Source organism: Nerophis lumbriciformis, linkage group LG17, assembly GCF_033978685.3.
Source record: "Nerophis lumbriciformis linkage group LG17, RoL_Nlum_v2.1, whole genome shotgun sequence".
Classification (NCBI taxonomy): Eukaryota; Metazoa; Chordata; class Actinopteri; order Syngnathiformes; family Syngnathidae; genus Nerophis; species Nerophis lumbriciformis.
This window is the reverse complement of record NC_084564.2, coordinates 22,449,420-22,470,334: the sequence shown is the minus strand read 5'-3', so window position 1 is coordinate 22,470,334 and position 20,915 is coordinate 22,449,420. Positions and strand designations below refer to the sequence as shown.

Sequence of the window (20,915 nt, the reverse complement as noted above, 5' to 3'; positions counted from 1 at the left end):
CCCTGAGACCATAACGGCCAGGCTGTGTGCAAATCGCTTGAGCTAAAGGGCCTGGAATGTCACTGTTCAGAAACTCAGTGTCAAGAATGGCTGTCTCAGGAGCATCAGTGTCCGGGGAGTCAATGTCTTGTTGAGGGTCTTTGTCAGGAGAAGCAACGTCTGTGGGGATATTGTCAGGAGGGGACATGTCAGTAGAGTCAGTGTCCAAAGGGGTCACATCTGGATGGACAGTTACGGGAGGGGCAACTTCTGTGTCAGTGACTATATCTTCAGAGCACTGTGGTGAGCCTTCCGCACCATTAACAGCAGCATAGTCAACATCTTCAGGGACTCGCTGACTGTCCTGACTGGACGCGGTGACTGAGAGAGAGTCGGACTGAGCAGCATCAGACCTCCGGTCAAACGAGTCATCCTCCTCTTCAGAATGGACTTCCTCTTCTGAATGGACTTTCTCTTCACCTGTCCGTATCAGCCAGTTGACTGTACGTACATCACTGTCTTCCACCAAATCAGGCACGTCAGGACATACATCACTTCCATGCGCAGCAGAGTCACATTCAGAGTGCCCAGAGACATTGTCCAGGTCTCTGTCACATGGCAGGAAGCTAACAGAGAGTAGTAGATTCCGGTGAACGACTCACTCTCTGCCTGTCAGGCAATCCTTGACTCTGTAGACATTGAGTTCAGGTCTGACTGAGATGACTTCATAAGGGGTCGACTCCCATTTGTCCGCAACCTTGCGTTTTCCTGGCACACCTCTGTTGGCAATTAACACTGTCTCCAACGACGAGGGGTGAGCCTTTGTGTAACCCATATTTAAATTACCCATTGAAAATGCGCATACAGTGCAAAGACTTTTATTGTGGAGGGTTACTTCCTGCCGCTCGCTTCCTTTTAAGGAAGTGCTGCTCACTTCACCACCCCCTCCCGTCTGCTGTGGCTGCGGTGCTGTGAGACGCGCTTGAGAAGAAACTTGCAAAATCTTCTCATTCTGACACTTTGCAAACTTCTTAATTAGGTGAGTCTTTGGCCATGGCATAATCAATGGAATTTCACACTCACAATCATGTGTCATGTCGCCAATATTATTTTAGCATTTGTTTTAGCATAGGCGCTAACCGCTGCCATTCTTCCATAGAGCCGGCATGTTCGATTATCGGGGCGTGTATGGTATGTTGTTTTGCCTCGATTACTCAGGTAATTATGTTTTCTTTTCTTTTGATCATCCAGCCGATTTATAGGCAACAGTTTAGTTTAGCAAAGTGGCAAAGGGCTTTAAACTGCTAATATGCTTTTGCCACTTTGTGGATGCGAATCAGATGGAACGCAGGTGCGTGTATTTAGGTTGTTGCGCAACACTTTAAGTTAACTTTGCTTGATTGTTTCTCAACTTTGAATGTTTGGACAAGTACTTGAATTTGAATTATGATACATTGAGTTTCTAATAATGAGTATTATTATGAAACTAGGTTATATAAGTGCACTTGTAATTGAATTTGTAATTGAACTTGTAATTGAATTTGTAAATTAATTTGTAATTGAATATGTAATTGATCTATGATTGAGTTTTATCAATTTAGATAAGAAATCATGATCTGTATTAGAAATGTATTATGAATGTTCATTTTAATGAGTTAATGACTCATGATTGTATATTAATCAACATGGTTAATTATGTCATATCAATTGGTTTATTAGTACAACAAATTAGTCATTCGGGACAATTGAATGCCTACATTATGCTTTCAAGTACATATATAATGTACTTTACTAGTGAAGAGGTAACTAGGTTACTCACTTTGTTTTTTTTGGACTTTTAGGTCAGGTTTTTTTTACGGGAAGGAATACCCGTTGACCCAAACAACCTGAGCTTCCTATCCAATTCAAACTCAACTCAACAAATGGCGAGCTAAACACCTACGCGGTAGGACAAGCATTTTTTTCTCTCCTCCGCGGCGAACCTTTTGGATTACTTTTGTTTTTTAACTGAACTTTTGGACTGACGCAAAAGCGTTTGCGTACCTTTTTGAACTGAACTGTGAACTGGTTCCAAGAAGGCAGAAAGACTGCATCTTGTATTTTTGTTTTGGGCATTATTTTGTTTATTGTTTTTCTATTGTGTCATCTGTGTCATTTATATTTGTGTGTTAATACATTTAATGCAGTCAAAAGCAAGATAACTAGTTGTCGTCATCTTTCATACCTCAGGCTCCTAGACGAACCATCTTCTGTTACACGGTTTATACTTTTAACCCGCCTAGCCCATGTAAGCGTTACAATTGGCGAGCTAGCCAGGAGCCTGACAGTGTGAACGATTTTTGATACGACCTTGTGTATATACATATATTTTTTTTTGTTGAGTTGAAAGATGGATTACTTTGTAGAAAGTGGTATGGACATTGCTCATATGGTAATTGTTAGTGGTGCAACAAACACTGAAACAGAGAAAGAAATTATTGATAATTTAAGCGGGTATGGTGACATTAAGAAAGCAATTATTGTTTACGATAGTCAAAACCCTTATTACAAAAACCTGGCCGTTGAGTTTGTAGACGTTGCGGCGTTAGAAAAGCTAAAACCGTTTTTGCCATATACGACTCACACAGCAACCGGTGAAGTTGTTGTTAACTTACTTTTGGTCGAGGGTGCCGCAGCCACAGCGGAGCATCCCCAGTACCAACACCAATCTGTGGACTATCTCCAAGTTTTGAGACGCCTTTCCCGGGAGAGTGGTCGTCCATTCGAACATGTTTTAAAAGGAGCTATGGACCAAATTAGCTCTCATCTTGGAGCTGTTTGGGGAGAAGATGAAGGAGATGATGAAGATATGGAGGCGGATGACACCGAGGACGGAGTGGCTAGCGGTGACGTGCTCCGTGTTCAAGCCCCTTCTAACCCACCGACAGCGCCAAGGATTTCACTGTCTGGTCATGAGCTGACCCGCCCCGAAGTCCAAAGACTGGTAGTGGAGCACATTGTGCGCAGGGATGATGTTAACACTCAGTTACTGTCTCCATTACGGCTGCGCACATTCTCAGGAAAAGTCCCGAAACCCCCTCATGAAGCAGACTATGAAGCCTGGAAAACACAGATGGAGTTGTTAAGTGCTGATCCTAGTCTTGCTCCTTTGCACATAACAAGACGCATAATCGAAAGTCTCCTTTCCCCTGCTGCTGATTTAGTCAAACATTTGGAACCAAACGCCCTGCCTGCCACATTCCTGCGGATTCTTGACTCTGCATACGCGACTGTCGAGGATGGAGAGGAACTATTTGCCAAGTTCTTAAATACGTTCCAAGACCATGGAGAAAGACCATCTTCATATTTGCAGAGACTCCAATTAACAATCAGTGGCGTGATAAAACGAGGTGGCATTCCGGCAGGTGACACCGACAAACACCTGTTGAAGCAGTTTTGCAGGGGCTGCTGGGACAATACTGTGATAAACAAGTTGCAATTGGAACAGAAAAAGGATCAGCCGCCCTCCTTTGCCGATTTACTCTTCATGCTCAGAACTGAAGAAGACAGACAGTACACCAAAGATGCTCTCATGAAAAGACACATTCCCTCAGTTAAACATCGTGTCAATCTACAGACTCAGAGCGCTACTCGATGTTCGTGTGGCCATTCTTCAAATGCAAGTGCCATTGATGAATTGAGAAAGCAAATGGTCAAGCTTCAAGAGCAGATGTCCGCTCTGTTGTCTAGAAAAACACAGAACACTGACAGAACAGATCACAAACAGAACAAGCAGAAACCAAGAAACAGCAATGCGCCAAAACCTTGGTTTTGTTTCAAATGCGGGCAAGATGGACACATTTCCCCAAACTGTCCAAACAATCCAAACCCCGCTCTAGTGGAGAACAAGAGGAGACAGGTCAAGCTCAAGCAACAATCCGGGGAGAGCCGTAAGCCGTTAAACTGCATGCAGCTTCCTCGGAGGGACAAGTGGGAGCAGTCCATCGATCGTTGTCCCCACAGCAGGCACTCAACTTTTCAAGCCTCAATACCAAAAGGCTTGGTTGGCACCAGAAGCACTGGAGTGATCAAAATCCGAGGAGCCAACTACCATTGCCTCTTTGACACAGGATCTCCGGTCACAACAGTTTCGCACTCGTTTTACAACACCTACCTCGCAGATCATGAAGTAAAACCTTTGAACAATCTCCTAGAGGTAGAGGGCGCCAACGGACAGAGTGTGCCTTATATTGGATATATAGAGCTTGGCATAACATTCCCGGCAGAGTTTGTCGGTGAGGAGATGGACATTAACACTCTTGCTCTTGTTGTCCCTGATCTGCGATCTTCACAGCCGCCTGTTCTCATTGGCACAAACACTTTGGACACTGTGTATGACCTTCATAGTCATAAACGACCCGAATTCCATCCGGTTCCCTTTGGTTACAGAGCAGTGCTGAAGATTCTGGAAATAAGACACAAGCTGGCAACCGATGACCACCAGGGAGTGTTGAGAATGCAGTCCACCGAGGCCCTGACAATCCCCGCTGGGCAAACTGTAGTGCTGGATGCTTTTGCTGTGTGTCCATTCCTGCAAGGCGAGAAAGAAGTTGTGATTCAACACCCAGCTTCATTTACCCTTCCTGGTGGTCTGATTATACAGTCCTGCCTGGTTGATCTACCTTCTGTCCAACCTGCCAGGCTGCCTGTGGTAGCCACGAACAAATCAGGTCACGACATTGTGATCCCAGTCAGAGGACGCATTGCCGAAATCAGTGCCATCCAGTCTGTTTTCCATAAAGAGCAAAGTGTAGAGCCATCCCAGTTAACATACAATTTTGGTGACTCTCCTCTCTCTCCTGAATGGAAGCTCCGTGTGACAGCTATGCTCAACAGCGTTCCGGAGGTCTTTGCGAAACACGACCTTGATTTCGGTCGAACAGACAAGGTAAAACATGAAATCAACTTGTCTGATCCAGCCACCTTTAAACAACGGCCTAGGCCGCTTAATCCTCAAGACGTGGATGCTGTTCGCAAGCACCTTCAGGAATTGTTGGAGTCCGGGGTCATACGTGAATCAAGCTCACCTTTTGCTTCCCCGATAGTTGTGGTGAGGAAGAAAAATGGCACAGTAAGACTCTGCATCGACTACAGGAAGTTGAATGCACAAACCATCAAAGATGCCTATGCCCTGCCTAAGCTCGAGGACACGTTTTCAGCTTTGTCTGGATCTGTCTGGTTCTCGGTGTTGGATTTAAAATCTGGGTATTACCAGATCGAGATGGAGGAGAGGGACAAGGCCAAGACCGCTTTCGTCTGCCCGCTAGGGTTTTACGAATTTAACCGCATGCCCCAAGGTATCACCAATGCGCCGAGCACGTTCCAGAGGCTCATGGAGCATTGCGTGGGGGACTTAAATCTGAAGCAGGCACTAGTCTTCATTGATGACTTGATAGTATTTGCCCCAACGCTAGAAGAACACGAGCAGAGACTCCAGAATGTACTTCAGCGTTTGAAGGAGTATGGGTTAAAGCTATCAGTGGAGAAATGCATGTTCTTTCAGACGTCTGTCCACTATCTTGGGCATGTGGTTTCCAGTAACGGAGTGGAGACGGACCCCAGCAAGATTTCCGCCTTAATGACTTGGCCAGTCCCGAAGAACCTTAAAGAGCTTCGATCATTCCTCGGCTTTGCGGGATATTACCGTAGGTTCGTTGAGGGGTACTCTTCTATCGCAAGACTCCTCAATGAGTTGACTGCCGGTTACCCTCCTAGCCAAAAGAAAACAAAGCAAGCGGTCAAATCCCAACACTATCTCAATCCAAAAGAGAACTTTGGCGGACGTTCGACACCTGCTTGCCAGGACTCTTTCGAGGCCATAATTCAGAAGCTCACCACAGCCCCCGTCCTCGCTTTTGCGGATCCAAGCAAGCCTTACGTCCTGCACACAGACGCTTGTTCAACCGGGCTAGGGGCGGTGTTATATCAGGAGCACGATGGACGCAAAAGAGCTGTTGCATTTGCCAGCAGGGGCGTATCACGCAGCGAAGCCCGTTACTCTGCCCACAAATTAGAGTTTTTGGCTCTAAAATGGGCAGTGACAGAAAAATTCAGTGACTACCTGTATGGCTCCACCTTCACTGTAGTCACTGACAGCAATCCGCTCACCTACCTGCTGACATCTGCCAAACTGGACGCGACTAGCTACCGGTGGCTCTCATCGCTCTCCACATACACCTTCAAAATTATTTACAGAGCAGGGAAGCTGAACGCCGATGCGGATGGGCTCTCTCGGCAGCCTCATGTGGAACACCCAGAGGACAACAGTTCCAAGAAGAAACGAGAGAGAATCCTGAGGTTCGCACAACACCATTTGGACGACCCTTCCTGCATCTCTATTGACGAACACTTAGTGCAGGCAGTATGTGACAGGCACCTTGTGTACAGCTCACCAGACAAACTGCAAGTGGCAGCTCTTGTGCAAGCTCTCTCAATCAGCGTTGACGGCCTACCGGACAGCTTTGTGGATGATCAACAGTTCTCTTTTCCAGTCACTTCCTTTCTGTCTGTTACTGAGATTGCAGACAAACAAAGAGCAGATCCGGTTATTCAGCATGTTGTCGCTCAGTTGGAACATGGATTCAGCCCGCCGCCTTCTCTGAGGGAACAGCTTCCAGATCTGCCGCTGCTCCTGCGTGAGTTGCCACGACTGGAGATCTTCAATAACGTCCTCGTTAGGAAAAGAAACATTAATGGTGAGCCCAGCTACCAACTTGTCTTACCAGAGGAGTGTCGAACAGAGGTCCTTTACCAGTTGCATGACCAGATGGGCCATCTTGGAACAGAGAGGACAATTGACCTCATTAGAGCACGCTTCTACTGGCCACGCATGTCCATCGACATTACTAATAAAGTAAAGACCTGTGAGAGGTGCGTTCGTAGGAAAGCGCTGCCAGAGAGAGCTGCACCGTTAGTAAATATCCAAACAGCAAGACCGCTCGAACTTGTTTGTATGGACTTTCTTTCAATCGAACCAGATCGGAGTAGCACGAAGAATGTACTTGTCATCACTGACCATTTTACTAAGTACGCTGTAGCGGTCCCAACCTCGAATCAGAAAGCCACGACAGTAGCCAAAGCCCTGTGGGACAATTTCCTGGTTCATTATGGAATACCCGAAAGGCTCCACAGTGACCAAGGGCCTGATTTCGAATCACACACCATCAAGGAGCTCTGTCAGATTATGGGAATCCACAAGATCAGAACCACGCCTTACCACCCTCGTGGCAATCCTGTGGAAAGGTTCAACCGTACGCTCCTGAACATGTTGGGCACCCTGCAAGACCAAGACAAAACTCATTGGAGGGATTTTGTAAAGCCTCTGGTACATGCTTACAATTGCACCCGCAATGACGTCACCGGCTACTCCCCCTACGAATTAATGTTTGGTCGACAACCCCGGTTGCCTATCGATTTGGTTTTTGGTCTGCCTGTGTCTGGAAATCCTCAAACATCCCATTCACAGTACGTTGAAAAGCTTAAGTCCCATCTTGAAGACAGCTACCGCATTGCGACTAAGAATGCAGAAAAGGTCATGGGGAGGAACAAGTCTCGATTTGACAAGAGAGTTACACCCTCCGAATTATCGGTAGGGGATAGAGTCTTGGTTAGGAATGTCAAGTTGAGAGGCAAGCACAAGATAGCAGATAGGTGGGAGTCGGATGTGTATATTGTCAAGGAGAGAGCCGGCACTCTTCCGGTATATACCGTCAAGCCTGAGGGGAAAGTTCGACCTGTAAGGACCCTCCACCGAGACTTGCTGCTGCCTTGTGGCTATTTGTCAACAACCCCCAAAGCAGACTTGCCAAAGCAACCAACGACATCAGCCAGAGTGATTCCACCTGTGGACCCAGCAATTCTGGAGCTCTCTGAACCAGAATACTACCCCCCAGATGTGTATCTATCCAACTTACCTGAAACCTGCTCCGCTCCAGCAAAATTCACAAGTGTGATTGACTTACCTGTTCCTATACCTTCAGTTGTCCCAGTTGCAGTGCCCGTGAGTTTGCCTGGCCAGCCCTCACAACGTGCTACAGAAGGGGATCCTGTTGGTGTGGTGCACAGTGTAGAGATGGATCAGGAAACGCCTGCCGACCCTGGGCAAGTGTTTGAATTGCAGGACACAGAGTTAGTGCCAGAAGTGGATGGTGATGCTTTGCAGCAGCCAGAGGACAGCACCTACTCTACGTCAGGCTCTCCGCAAGCAGCATCTACCTTGAGTGAGCCCAAGTCACCCACTGGAACCGAAACATTCAGTCCAGAATCTGTATCGCTAGCTCCACGGCCTTCTCGAATCCGCAAACCTCCCAGTCGCCTTCAATATTCAAAGCTTGGACATCCAGTTTTGCGCAGTATCCAGACCTTGTTTCAAGGATTGAGTAATGTCTTTGATTCTACACTGCAAGTAGAGGAGTCTGGATCGACAATCACTCCCCAGGAACAAATTGTTTGCCGTCAGCCACCTCCATGTACGAGGCCGTACATGAGTATAGAGGGGGAACCTGTAACCCATATTTAAATTACCCATTGAAAATGCGCATACAGTGCAAAGACTTTTATTGTGGAGGGTTACTTCCTGCCGCTCGCTTCCTTTTAAGGAAGTGCTGCTCACTTCACCACCCCCTCCCGTCTGCTGTGGCTGCGGTGCTGTGAGACGCGCTTGAGAAGAAACTTGCAAAATCTTCTCATTCTGACACTTTGCAAACTTCTTAATTAGGTGAGTCTTTGGCCATGGCATAATCAATGGAATTTCACACTCACAATCATGTGTCATGTCGCCAATATTATTTTAGCATTTGTTTTAGCATAGGCGCTAACCGCTGCCATTCTTCCATAGAGCCGGCATGTTCGATTATCGGGGCGTGTATGGTATGTTGTTTTGCCTCGATTACTCAGGTAATTATGTTTTCTTTTCTTTTGATCATCCAGCCGATTTATAGGCAACAGTTTAGTTTAGCAAAGTGGCAAAGGGCTTTAAACTGCTAATATGCTTTTGCCACTTTGTGGATGCGAATCAGATGGAACGCAGGTGCGTGTATTTAGGTTGTTGCGCAACACTTTAAGTTAACTTTGCTTGATTGTTTCTCAACTTTGAATGTTTGGACAAGTACTTGAATTTGAATTATGATACATTGAGTTTCTAATAATGAGTATTATTATGAAACTAGGTTATATAAGTGCACTTGTAATTGAATTTGTAATTGAACTTGTAATTGAATTTGTAAATTAATTTGTAATTGAATATGTAATTGATCTATGATTGAGTTTTATCAATTTAGATAAGAAATCATGATCTGTATTAGAAATGTATTATGAATGTTCATTTTAATGAGTTAATGACTCATGATTGTATATTAATCAACATGGTTAATTATGTCATATCAATTGGTTTATTAGTACAACAAATTAGTCATTCGGGACAATTGAATGCTTACATTATGCTTTCAAGTACATATATAATGTACTTTACTAGTGAAGAGGTAACTAGGTTACTCACTTTGTTTTTTTTGGACTTTTAGGTCAGGTTTTTTTTACGGGAAGGAATACCCGTTGACCCAAACAACCTGAGCTTCCTATCCAATTCAAACTCAACTCAACAAATGGCGAGCTAAACACCTACGCGGTAGGACAAGCATTTTTTTCTCTCCTCCGCGGCGAACCTTTTGGATTACTTTTGTTTTTTAACTGAACTTTTGGACTGACGCAAAAGCGTTTGCGTACCTTTTTGAACTGAACTGTGAACTGGTTCCAAGAAGGCAGAAAGACTGCATCTTGTATTTTTGTTTTGGGCATTATTTTGTTTATTGTTTTTCTATTGTGTCATCTGTGTCATTTATATTTGTGTGTTAATACATTTAATGCAGTCAAAAGCAAGATAACTAGTTGTCGTCATCTTTCATACCTCAGGCTCCTAGACGAACCATCTTCTGTTACACGGTTTATACTTTTAACCCGCCTAGCCCATGTAAGCGTTGCATTTGACTTTGCGGTTGTACAACTTGGCGTGGCGAGTCTGTTCCCTGAGACTGTTCCTCTGCACAATCTGAGCAGCTTCATTCAGATCCTTCTTCAGTTGGGACACAAAATCTGAGTGACTGACAACAGCGTCATTGGTGAGAGCATGTTGAAACATGACGTCGACAGGGAGACGAGGGATTCTTCCAAACATTAAGTAGAAAGGTGCAAAGCCTGTTGTCTCATGCTCTGCGCAGTTGTAGCAGAAGGTAAGTTGCTGCAGCATTTGTGGCCACTTTGCTTTGGACTGAAGGGGAAGAGACCTGATCATATCTCCCAGGGTCCTGTTAAAACGCTCTGTGACACCATTTCCCATGGGGTGATACGGAGTCGTATGGGACTTCTGTACCCCAGCCATCTCTAGAAGCTCCTTAATCAGCTTGCTCTCAAAATTGGCTCCCTGGTCCGAATGGATGGGCCGAGGAAAGCCATAAATTAGAAAGAAGTCATTCCAGAGACGACGAGCGACTTGCCTGGCAGTCTGATTCTTGCATGGGAAGGCGTGTGCCATCTTGGAGAAGTGATCGGTCACAACTAGAACATCCACAGACTTGTTCCCTTGCTCAGCAGTCCAAAAGTCTATGCAGACCAACTCCATAGGCTCAGAGGTGACAATGTTCTTGAGAGGCGCACGGCTGTGTGGCTCGGGTGTCTTCCCTACTATGCAGCGCTGACAAGACTGAACATAGTTCACAACATCCCGTTCCATGCCACTCCAGAAGAATCGTTGCCTCACCAGAGACAAGGTTCGATGCTGGCCTTGGTGACCTGCTGAGTCATGGAGACCTTGGAGGACTTTCTGCTTTAAAGAGTCTGGTACTATGAACTGGAGGATCTTCTTGTTCATCTGGGGATCCTTTCTTATCTTGTACAGCATGCCATTCTGTATGATCAGTCTACTCCAATGCTTTAGAAGTTTGATCACACTATGTGACTCAACAGCTCGTTCATGCCTGGTAGGTCTCTTGTGTCTCTGTACAAAGTACATGGCCCTGCCTACTGTCTTGTCTTGCTCCTGTTGACCAACGAGCTGACTCTGAGGGAGTGCAGTGGACTGGTCTTCCTTCTGTAGAAGACTGAAGGCAGCGTCTGCCCCAATCATGTGACTCACACCTCCAGTGGACTGAGCACTAAAGATGGCAGCGACTTCCTCTGACGCAACTGAGCCTCTTGTGTTCGGTGAAATTGCCTCTTGCACTGGCCCGTCTGATGTCTCACCGCCTTCGTCCACAACAGCCTGACAGTTGTTGGACACTCTGAACACCTCTTGCACAGTTCTGTCATTCACACCGTTGACTTGTTCCAACAGTGAGGCATAAGGTTCAGTGACAAGGCGATGACCCACACACGACTGGACAAATGGCTCACGACTCAATGCGTCGGCTACGATATTCTTTGGGCCGGGAATGTACTTCAAGTCGAAGTCATAAGCAGCGAGCTTTGCCACCCACCGCTGTTCACACGCGTCAAGTCTGGGTTTGGTCAGAATATATGTCAAGGGGTTATTGTCAGTCCATGTGGTAAAGTGTCTGCCTTTCAACCAGTGGCTGAATTTGTCGCATACTGCCCATTTCAAGGCAAGAAATTCAAGTCGGTGCGCAGGGTAGTTTAGCTGGGAGCGAGAGAGCGTTCTACTCGCAAAGGCGACAGGTCTGGCTACCTTTCCACCAGGCGGAAGTTGCGATAGGACAGCTCCAATCCCATCAAAGGATGCGTCAACAGCCAGAATGAACGGGGCATTGAAATCTGGGTGGGCACTTGTCATGAGGTTGTGTTTCAGTGTCTCAAACGCGGTCTGGCATGCGTCGGACCAATCAGCAGGAGTCAGCTTCACAGGACCTCCTTTCTTCACAGGTTTGCGACCTTTCTTGCGTTTGCACAGAGCACTAGGTTCAGCTGTGAGCCTGAACAGCGGTTTAGCCTTCGCAAAACATGCCTCAATGAAACTTTGGTAGTACATCACCATGCCTAAAAACGATCTGATTTTACTAGGACAAGGTGTTTTACCATCGGATTCCATGACGTCTGCGACCTGTAGGTCATTTATGGCTCTGACTTTCTCAGGGTCTGTTCGAACTCCGTCTTCACTGATGACGTGCCCGAGAAATTTCACAGTCCTCCTGAGGAAGAAGCACTTCTTGGGTGCGAGCTTAAGGTTGTGCTCCTTGAGGCGGGCAAACACCATCTGCAGGCGTTTGAGTGCAACTTCTTCTGTAGGTGCAAATACCATCAGATCGTCGAGGTAACACAACAGGCTCGTGAAATTCTCGTCACCGAATATTGACATCATCATCCTCATGAAGGTAGGTGGACTGTTGCATAGGCCCTGAGGGAGACGGTTATATTCATGAAGTCCAAAGGGTGATGAGAATGCTGTATACTTCTTGTCATCAGGATGCAAGGGGACATTATAGAAGCCTGATGTTAGGTCCATCGTGGAGAATAGAGCATTTCCACCGAGTACGGCTAGAGCATCTGCTTGGTGCGGCAGTGGGTAGGCATCCTTCACAGTTCTTGCGTTGAGCCATCTGAAGTCAGTGCATACTCTGAGGTCTCCATTCCGCTTCCATACGAGAACGAGTGCAGATGCATATTCACTGCTCGACTTTTGAATAATGCCTTTTTCCTCCATCTCATTCAGAGTCGTTCTCAGTTTCTCATACTGGCTTGGTGGTATGCGCCTGTATGGTAGACGGAACGGCTTGTCATCAACAAGGTGGATGCGATGCACAAACTCTTTGGCCTCTCCGCAGTCCATCTTGTGTCTGGAGAAGATTGATTCATATTCTTCAATAATGTGAACAAGCTTGTCTTTCCACTGCAGTGACACTTCGCATGACTTCATATCAATGTCTTGCAGGCCCAGAGTCTCCAGTGCACGCACCATGTCCTCTTCTGACCTTGGATGCACATCTTCGCTCTGCACACACTGCATGTTGCACTTGACCTCCTCCGCTTTGGGTAGGTCCTCCACTGCGATACAGGGGGACACATCTGCGATCTTGGCGTTCCTTCTCAACACCACAGTTCTGTTTGTAGGGTTAATGACTTTAATGGGCACCCATCGATCTCCCCGAAGTGGAGTAATAACCCTTCCAACAAGGATTTGTTTGGGTCTGGCTTTAGACTGGGTCGGCTCAACGACCACGGTACTGCCTACTGACATCACAGCTGACTCAGGTAACTTGCCCCAGACAAGGTGCTCACTCTGTGGTTTCAGTGTTACACAACTTTTGACTTTCACTGTTCCCACCTTATCTGGAATGCATTCACCTCTCCATCTCTCTGTGTTGGACAGTAGTGACAAGAATTGGCAGTGGTCATCAGTCTGACCATTGTCGGGCGAGGAAACAAGCCTCCAGTAGCCGTCAGTGCTCTTCAGTTGAGTTAGGATATGCTTGATAGCATTGCTGCCAAGGATCATTGCTTCTGTCTGGCCAGGTACAACCATTACCGGAACGATCATCCTGCATCCGTAAACGGTAACATCAAGGTTATACATGTCTTTGGGGGAAACGCGGTGTCCACCGCAGCCTACAATGACATAACCATCAGCTGTGTCCTTTGTCATGTCAGGGCATTGCTGCAGCAGGGACTCAACAGCAGACTCACTTATTGTACAGGCCATTGACCCGCTGTCTAACAGTGCTTTGAAAGTGGGGCCATTCTTTACAAGTACAGGCGTGTAGAACAGGCTATCAGTCTCTGCTATTCTCTGGGATCCCTGAAAGATCAGTTTCTTGGATGAGACTACTGTACTGCCACTATAACTGCTGTGCGACTCATAGAGGGATTCAATATCAAGCATGTCGGGCTTCTCATAACTTGTTGGAGGTTCAATTAGCTGATCTGCACGGTCCTCCCCTGTGTGCAGATCGGTCAGTTTTCCTGAGGTTGTGGAGTGGTCCTCCTCGCTGGACAGTCACGACGTGAATGGCCTGGAGCATAGCACTTGAAGCAAAGCCTCTTCTCCCGGCAATGAGAGAAAGCACTGTGACTGTCATCTTTGCAAATAATGCATGGCATGTCAGTGAACCCGTCAACTCTGTTCTCAAGACACCTGGGTGGAGCTCGCTTCCTTACTTGTGACTGGTTAGAGGTCCCACGCAGCAGAACCTTTTCCAACATAGCCATCACCTCCGCTAGAGGGACATACTGAGGGCTCTGGGTTTGAGGTGGCTTGTGACCACTGCGGTCAAGGGCTGGACTATGGCTCACCTCAGCTGCGTGTACTGCGATGTCCATCCTCTTCACAGTGTGTACTGGGGGAGTTGCTTTGCAGCTCATCTCAGCATGGTACTCGTTCAGCACCTCCAGTACTTCACACGCTGACCATTTGTCGATTGTTTTGGATCTAAAAGTGAGAGCCAGGTCTTTGCATGGACAGTTCCGAATAAACATGCAAGTCACCTCTGTTTCAGGGTTGTCCAGAGTCTTGCCCTGCTCTCTCAGACAGTCAATGGCGAGGTCAGCTGCCCTGTTCAGTCTCAGCCAGTAGTCATAGGGGTCTTCCTGGTCTCTAGGCAAAGTCGAGTAAAAGTCAGCTAAGGGGACAGAAGAGTACCTAGTACAGCTAAAGTGTTTTCTAAGTAGACCATAAATCAGGTCGGGCTGAGCATGCATGTCAATATTACTGTTCCTAATGCCAAACTTCGCTACATCCTTAGCTTTTCCCCTCAAATGCATAAGGATCTCCTCAGCCTGCTCTTCGACTCTCACATTACTCCTCTTAATGAATGTTCTCATCAGATCTTCCCATTCATGCACCTTAATTGAATCCGACCCATCTCCTACAAATGGTGGTGGTTCCTTAACCTTCCTCTGTGTGACAACCTAAACCTGAGATACACCAGACACATGGCTAGGCTGACTCAGTGTGCTGGTTACATTCTGTGTGAAAGTTGAAGCAGGAGTTACTGTGTTATTTGGCTGCATACGTGACATGATGCTATCAGCTAACTGTTGACCTATCTCCTGAATGACAGTCCTCATCTGGTCAGCTACACACTCAGAGACGCTACCAATAGGATTTGGTGTAGACGTGACTTGAGGCAAATAAGAGCTAGTGCGTTGGTTAGCTGCATTATGTACGCTAGCATTGGAAACTGCCTCTAATGGGGGTAAACTAACACCTGGGGCAGGACTATCAACAGAAAAGGGGATGGGAGTAGGCATACCCCTGCCTCTGCCAACTTGAATGGGTGTGCCAAACCGTGGAAAAAGTGGATTACTCTGAAAATACATGTTTCAAAAATGTCTGCCACAATACAGTACAGTCCACCCCACTTTGTGAAATCATCAATAAGAAAATGGCAAATAGAATCAAAATGATTAAACAAATCAGTAGTCTGTGTGACACGTTACTGCTAAGCCACATAAAATGATCTGTGCCGCTGTGACACACTATAATGAGCTTCACTGCAATATATGCTACCCTTGCAAACTGTGAACACACAAATACTGTGAACTGATGGCTTCATGGAGCGATGTGGTAGGCAGGACGGTCACCGGTTCGACGAACTTGATAGGAGTCTCAGGTCACGGCACCAATGTAACTGCTGTGTACCCGTCCCGCCAAGAACCCACACACAGGCTGGATTGGATGATATGGTTCTTTACTGGTAGCATTAGCAGAGAACAGGAAGTCTGCAATGAGTGATCAGAACGCACATACACACAATATGTGGTTAGCACCTCTGCTGATTTCGATGTCATTAGCAGAGAACAGGAAGTCTGCCCAAGTACATAACATTTTCATATTTTTACAATTACATGAAATACAATTACAGATGTGACTTAATACAATGGCTTTTAACAGTATACTTTTTTAACGTGTGTGTGATCGTATAGTGGTTTTAACTTGCTTTTATCTTTTAATACAACATATTTTAAACTTGGTTTTTAACCAACATCATCCTTTATATATTTATGAAATAGAAAATAGAAAAATACAAAATACAATATATTTATGAAATAGAAAATAGAAAAATACAAAATACAATACAAGACATGACACAATTAATTAAATGGACTTTTAGCACCCTCTGGTGGTGACTAGCGAATATGACAGACCACGTTGTTCGCATGTTAAAATGGCGAACAATACAAATTTAAATTGAACGTCTTGACACGTAAAACGCATAGTGCAACAATTATTACCTGCAATGAGTGATCAGAACGCACATACACACAATATGTGGTTAGCACCTCTGCTGATTTCGATGTCTACAGGGGGAAAATAATATCGACTTCAGTGCAAAATAGTAATACATCTGACGTGAGCAACAATCAATTCAAAACGAAAATTCCACAACGTAGCATTTCAACTGCTATTAAATAACTGTGTATCTTACAATAAATCTCACGTAAACTTTAGTGTAACATATAATATTTTGCGGAGCAAAATCAGAACGTGGCTTACCATTAGCAGAGAACAGGAAGTCTGCCAATAAGCTTCCGGTTTGCGGTCATATTTACAGACTTTCAGTACCAGCAGATGGCGCAATTGGACCTCTCATTGCATAACAAACAATATACATATTTTAGCAGAAATTTCACTCAAATAATCAAAGTATTTCTTATACCCGTTACATATATATATATATATATATATATATATATGAATATATATATATATATATATATATATATATATATATATATATATATATATATATATATATATATATATATATGTATGTATGTATGTATATGTATGTGTGTATATATATATATATATATATATATATATATATATATATATATATATATATATATATACATATATATATATATATATATATATATATATATATATATATATATATATATATATATATGTATATATTTATATGTATATATCTATCAAATCACGAGCTCCTACTCAAATTTCAATCAGGATTCAGAAAATAGACATGGGCAAGTGCTGTGGAATGGTTATGCTGGAACTTCAAAAGGCATTCGACACAGTTAACCACTCAATACTGTTAAAACAAGTTGAGGGCAATCGGTTTTGACAGTGCAGCCACAAACTGGATGAAATCTTACCTTGAGGATAGAGAACAGGTGGTCGAGGTGAACGGATCACTGTCCTCTCCCCTCAAGTTGAGCTGTGGTGTCCCACAGGGGAGCATTCTGGGACCATTGTTATTCTTGATAACAACATGAAATCAGCATGTAACAGCAATTTGTTCCTGTTCGCGGACAATTCTGCGATCCTGGTCTCTGACAGGGACAAATTGAAGGTTGAAAGTGCACTAAGCATCCAACTAAGTAATCTCTGTCTCTGGCTTTCCGATAACAAACTGTCACTACACCTGGGTAAAATAGAGTCCATCCTATTTGGGTCCAGGCACAACCTAGGTAAATCCCCAGGCTTTACGATTAAAGCAGGTGATACCATAATCACCAGCAAAGACAAGGTAATTTACCTAGGTTGTATATTGGACAACACTCTCTCGGGCGAAAAATGGCATTAAAAGCAATCACCAAGATCAATAATAAAACTAGATTTTTGGGCAGGATTTCTGCGTTTATCAACAGGGATACACTTAAGACCCTTATTACATACAGTGTCATTTTGACTACACCTGCACCTCATGGTTCACCAGTATCCCCAAGCCACTAAAAACAAAATGGCAAACTTCCCAAAACAAGCTGGTGAGACTCCTGCTCAACCTCCCATACAGGACTCACCTAACTCAAGCCCACTTTACCAAATTGGGATGGCTTAGAGTTGAGGAAAGAGTACACCAAATTACAATGTGCCTGGTATTCAAAATACTCAGAGAAACTATCCCCAACAACCTGTCGAACTATTTCACCAAAGTGATGCTCACAGATACTACACGAGAGGGAGTTCCTCAGACCTCGTCCCCCCCAAATTCAAGACTCCCATGGGAAAAAATACATTCTACTATTTCGCCACCACACAGTGGAATGCACTATCAAAAGACCTTAAAATTTGAACTTCCCTACTAAATTTTAAAACTGCCATAAATTCATGGCTCAGCTCAACCTCTTCCTGATCTGAACCAAAATTGATCCCAAGCAACTTTCCAAAGCATCAAACAGGTTTATATGTGGTTATAGTGTATATATATTTTCTCATTCTGTTGTGCACACTCTTGGAGTCAACATGTGCATAGTCATGTACATAGTGTCATGAACATAGTGTATATACCCCCCCCCCCCATTTTTAGTATATATTGTTTTTCAAATCACCTGACAGACATGTATACTGTGTATATGTACATAATTTATCCATTTTTTAACATAATTTTTTATATACATGTTACAGGTTGAATGTATTTTATTATTGAATTTATCAAGTGTGATGAATACTTAATAGACCACAATGGAAACAAGCCTTTTGGCATTTTGTGCCATCCATTTGCCTTTTTAAAGCATTACATGGATTCAATTCTTTAAGATGTCAATAAACTTCTCAATCAATCAATCAATCAATAAATTACCAATCCCTCCATTCATTTTCTACCGCTTGTCCCTTTCGGGGTTGCGGGGGGTGCTGGAGCCTATTTCAGCTGCATTCAGGCGGTAGGCGGGGTACACCCTGGACAAGTCGCCACCTCATCGCAGGGCCAACACAGATAGACAGACAACATTCACACTCACATTCACACACTAGGGCCAATTTAGTGTTGCCAATCAACCTATCCGCAGGTGCATGTCTTTGGAGGTGGGAGGAAGCCGGAGTACCCGGAGAGAACCCACGCAGTCACGGGGAGAACATGCAAACTCCACACACAAAGATCCCGAGTGCAGGATCGACCACAAAATACAAATGCTTAACTTCATGTCCAACGATGTCATATTCGCCAATTCCCCCAGTGATGGACAGCAACTGCCACCCCTTTGCCATTAAAAGTGGGGTGGGAGGAAGGGGCTGTGGTTTTTGTAATAGTAAGAAAAAAGGGAGAGTGATAGATGGAGGACGAAAGGGGGGAGGGTGGGTTAAGACCTAAGTTGAGCCCCATGGATGGTAATATATGCGTCTCTATTGTGGTGAATCAATGCACCGTGCGTTAATGAGGGGGGGCAAGTCGGGCCGTAGAGAGCGATGACGAGATGTCTTCTGCCTCACACTGTGTCCCACTTCCCAAGAAACACACTCAAGACCACTCAGTGCCGAGCCAGAAACTCATCGAAACCCAACAAACTACCTCTTGGAGCCATGTCTCCGTTGTCATTTCACTTTTCAGGGTTTAGAGCAAAGTTCAATTGAAGACTTCACTTACATTTTGTTAAGCGGAGTGAAAGTGTCCTGCTGACCTTTTGAAGTGAAAGTCTACATTGTTTAATGAACGAACATATGCGGTGCACCCGTGGGATTGTGATTCTGCATCAAGTGTGAAGACACAAGGAGAAGATGTGAGGTGAGAGCTTTTTCTTAATTTGCATTCTTCTTATATGTTCTTGTAGTCGTAGACGTAAAATCACATTTTCCAAATGCAAAGGCAATGCACATGCTCACACTGGTTACAAACGAGAAACTACAGAAGTTTCATGTTTGCCACACCAATCAGTTTAAACGCCGAAGAGGGTATGCTTGTTTGGGGTCTTTGTTTCAGCTTCTTCCTTGTGAGAGTTGGGAGAACAAATGTATTGTGTTGGGATAAGGAACAATGAGGGGACTCAGTACAGACCAAGCTCAGAGAAATGCATGAAGAGGTTTTTTTTGGCCGAAGGGCGGGGTTTATGAGCGGGTGACATGTCATTATCAATTACAACTAATTTAACAAATTGTTTAATGAACCAATCTTGCATTGTGTTTCAGACAAAGTCCAACAAGCCCCCTTGAATGTCACTTTGTTGTTCATTAATATTGTCAGACAATACAACAAATGTGTTTTTCACGCGTTGGCTCCAACGCTGCAGAGGAAGCTCTGGAGGGAAAAAGTAGAAGCTACAATTACTTAGATCTGTTCTGTTCCAAGCTGTTCTGTAAGATAAATCTTATGAGTTGAATTATTTTGCTCATATTACAATTTTCTTGATTAGCAAAGGCAATGTTTAAGATAAGTTAAGCACTGTATGATAAAATACAGTAAAACAACAGTAGGCTACTCTCCTTTGACGTTGCGTAATAGAGTGAAAAAATAAATACACTTAAAAGAAAAAATTTGTCACGTAGTGAAGTTTTATTAGTATTGCTGAAGTTAATACGCATATTAATATCTGTCACATATGCAACAGAAGATCACACACAACCGATCGTTTAAATTTTGAGACATTCTTTATGAACATTGTTTGTTTAAAGTCTGAATTGTACAACTTATGTGGCATATGTCTTTTTTTAAATTCATTTTGAATATTTTTTTCATTGAATCTTGATTTATTTTATTTCATATTATGCCAAAACTAAACAAAAACAAATAACTGTCCCAACTGTGAGCAGCTACAAAAGAAACTGAAATAGACAATTATTTATTTACAATATTTATTTACTAAATATAAAAAGCAATGAATGAATAATATTCGAAAATGTTTGTTTTCCTGTTATAACCTGATCTTTCATATGCAGGTACGATGTGAGGCTAAGACATGATTTCACAAGAAGCGTTTGGAAGGACAATCTAAGTAGAATGCACTGGTTCATTTGTGCTTACCTTCTCCTGGCGGCACCGTGCACATGCTTTCTCCCCAACTTTTGGTCTCGGGTGTTGACGCTGTCCTGGGATTCGCACACACACCAGTACATCACTGAGCAGGCCATTCTCAATGTCACGTTGGACACTCTGAGGGACATCCATAAAGACAAGGAACACCATGCTGAGGAAGAGGTGTGCCACAATATTTAGAGAGAAAAAAAAAGTGAAAAGCGTTGACTTTTTTCAAATAATTAATGAGGTTTTACAATAACA

General features: G+C 44.3%; 2 protein-coding genes across 4 annotated transcripts in view; both read left to right on the top strand.

Annotated features, from left to right (window-relative positions):
* vwa7 (von Willebrand factor A domain containing 7) overlaps positions 1–20,915 on the top strand; it is a 38,999-nt gene that overhangs the window by 5,351 nt on the left and 12,733 nt on the right. The window contains exons 1-2 of one of the 2 annotated variants that reach the window (XM_061972877.2): positions 19,151–19,427; positions 20,576–20,834. In XM_061972877.2, coding sequence (XP_061828861.1) covers positions 20,637–20,834 — 198 coding nt within the window. In that variant the 5' untranslated portion in view covers positions 19,151–19,427; positions 20,576–20,636. Of the gene's footprint in view, positions 1–19,150; positions 19,428–20,575; positions 20,835–20,915 lie in introns of those variants that run through there. The other variant, XM_061972876.2, reaches the window with a different exon arrangement.
* LOC133614919 (uncharacterized) lies at positions 549–9,656 on the top strand. 2 transcript variants are annotated; one of them, XM_072915001.1, is made up of 2 exons: positions 549–1,197; positions 1,821–9,277. In XM_072915001.1, the coding sequence occupies exon 2, from the start codon at positions 2,369–2,371 to the stop codon at positions 8,534–8,536; it is 6,168 nt and encodes a 2,055-aa protein (XP_072771102.1). In that variant the 5' UTR covers positions 549–1,197; positions 1,821–2,368; the 3' UTR covers positions 8,537–9,277. The 2 variants fall into 2 exon arrangements, 1 of the variants encoding a protein (XP_072771102.1); XR_012050920.1 differs by lacking the exon at positions 549–1,197 and adding an exon at positions 9,537–9,656 and having other exon boundaries at positions 1,761–8,913.

Bases quoted from the DNA above. Each gene is read 5' to 3' on its own strand.
- LOC133614919 (XM_072915001.1), top strand. From the start codon at position 2,369: ATGGATTACTTTGTAGAAAGTGGTATGGACATTGCTCATATGGTAATT.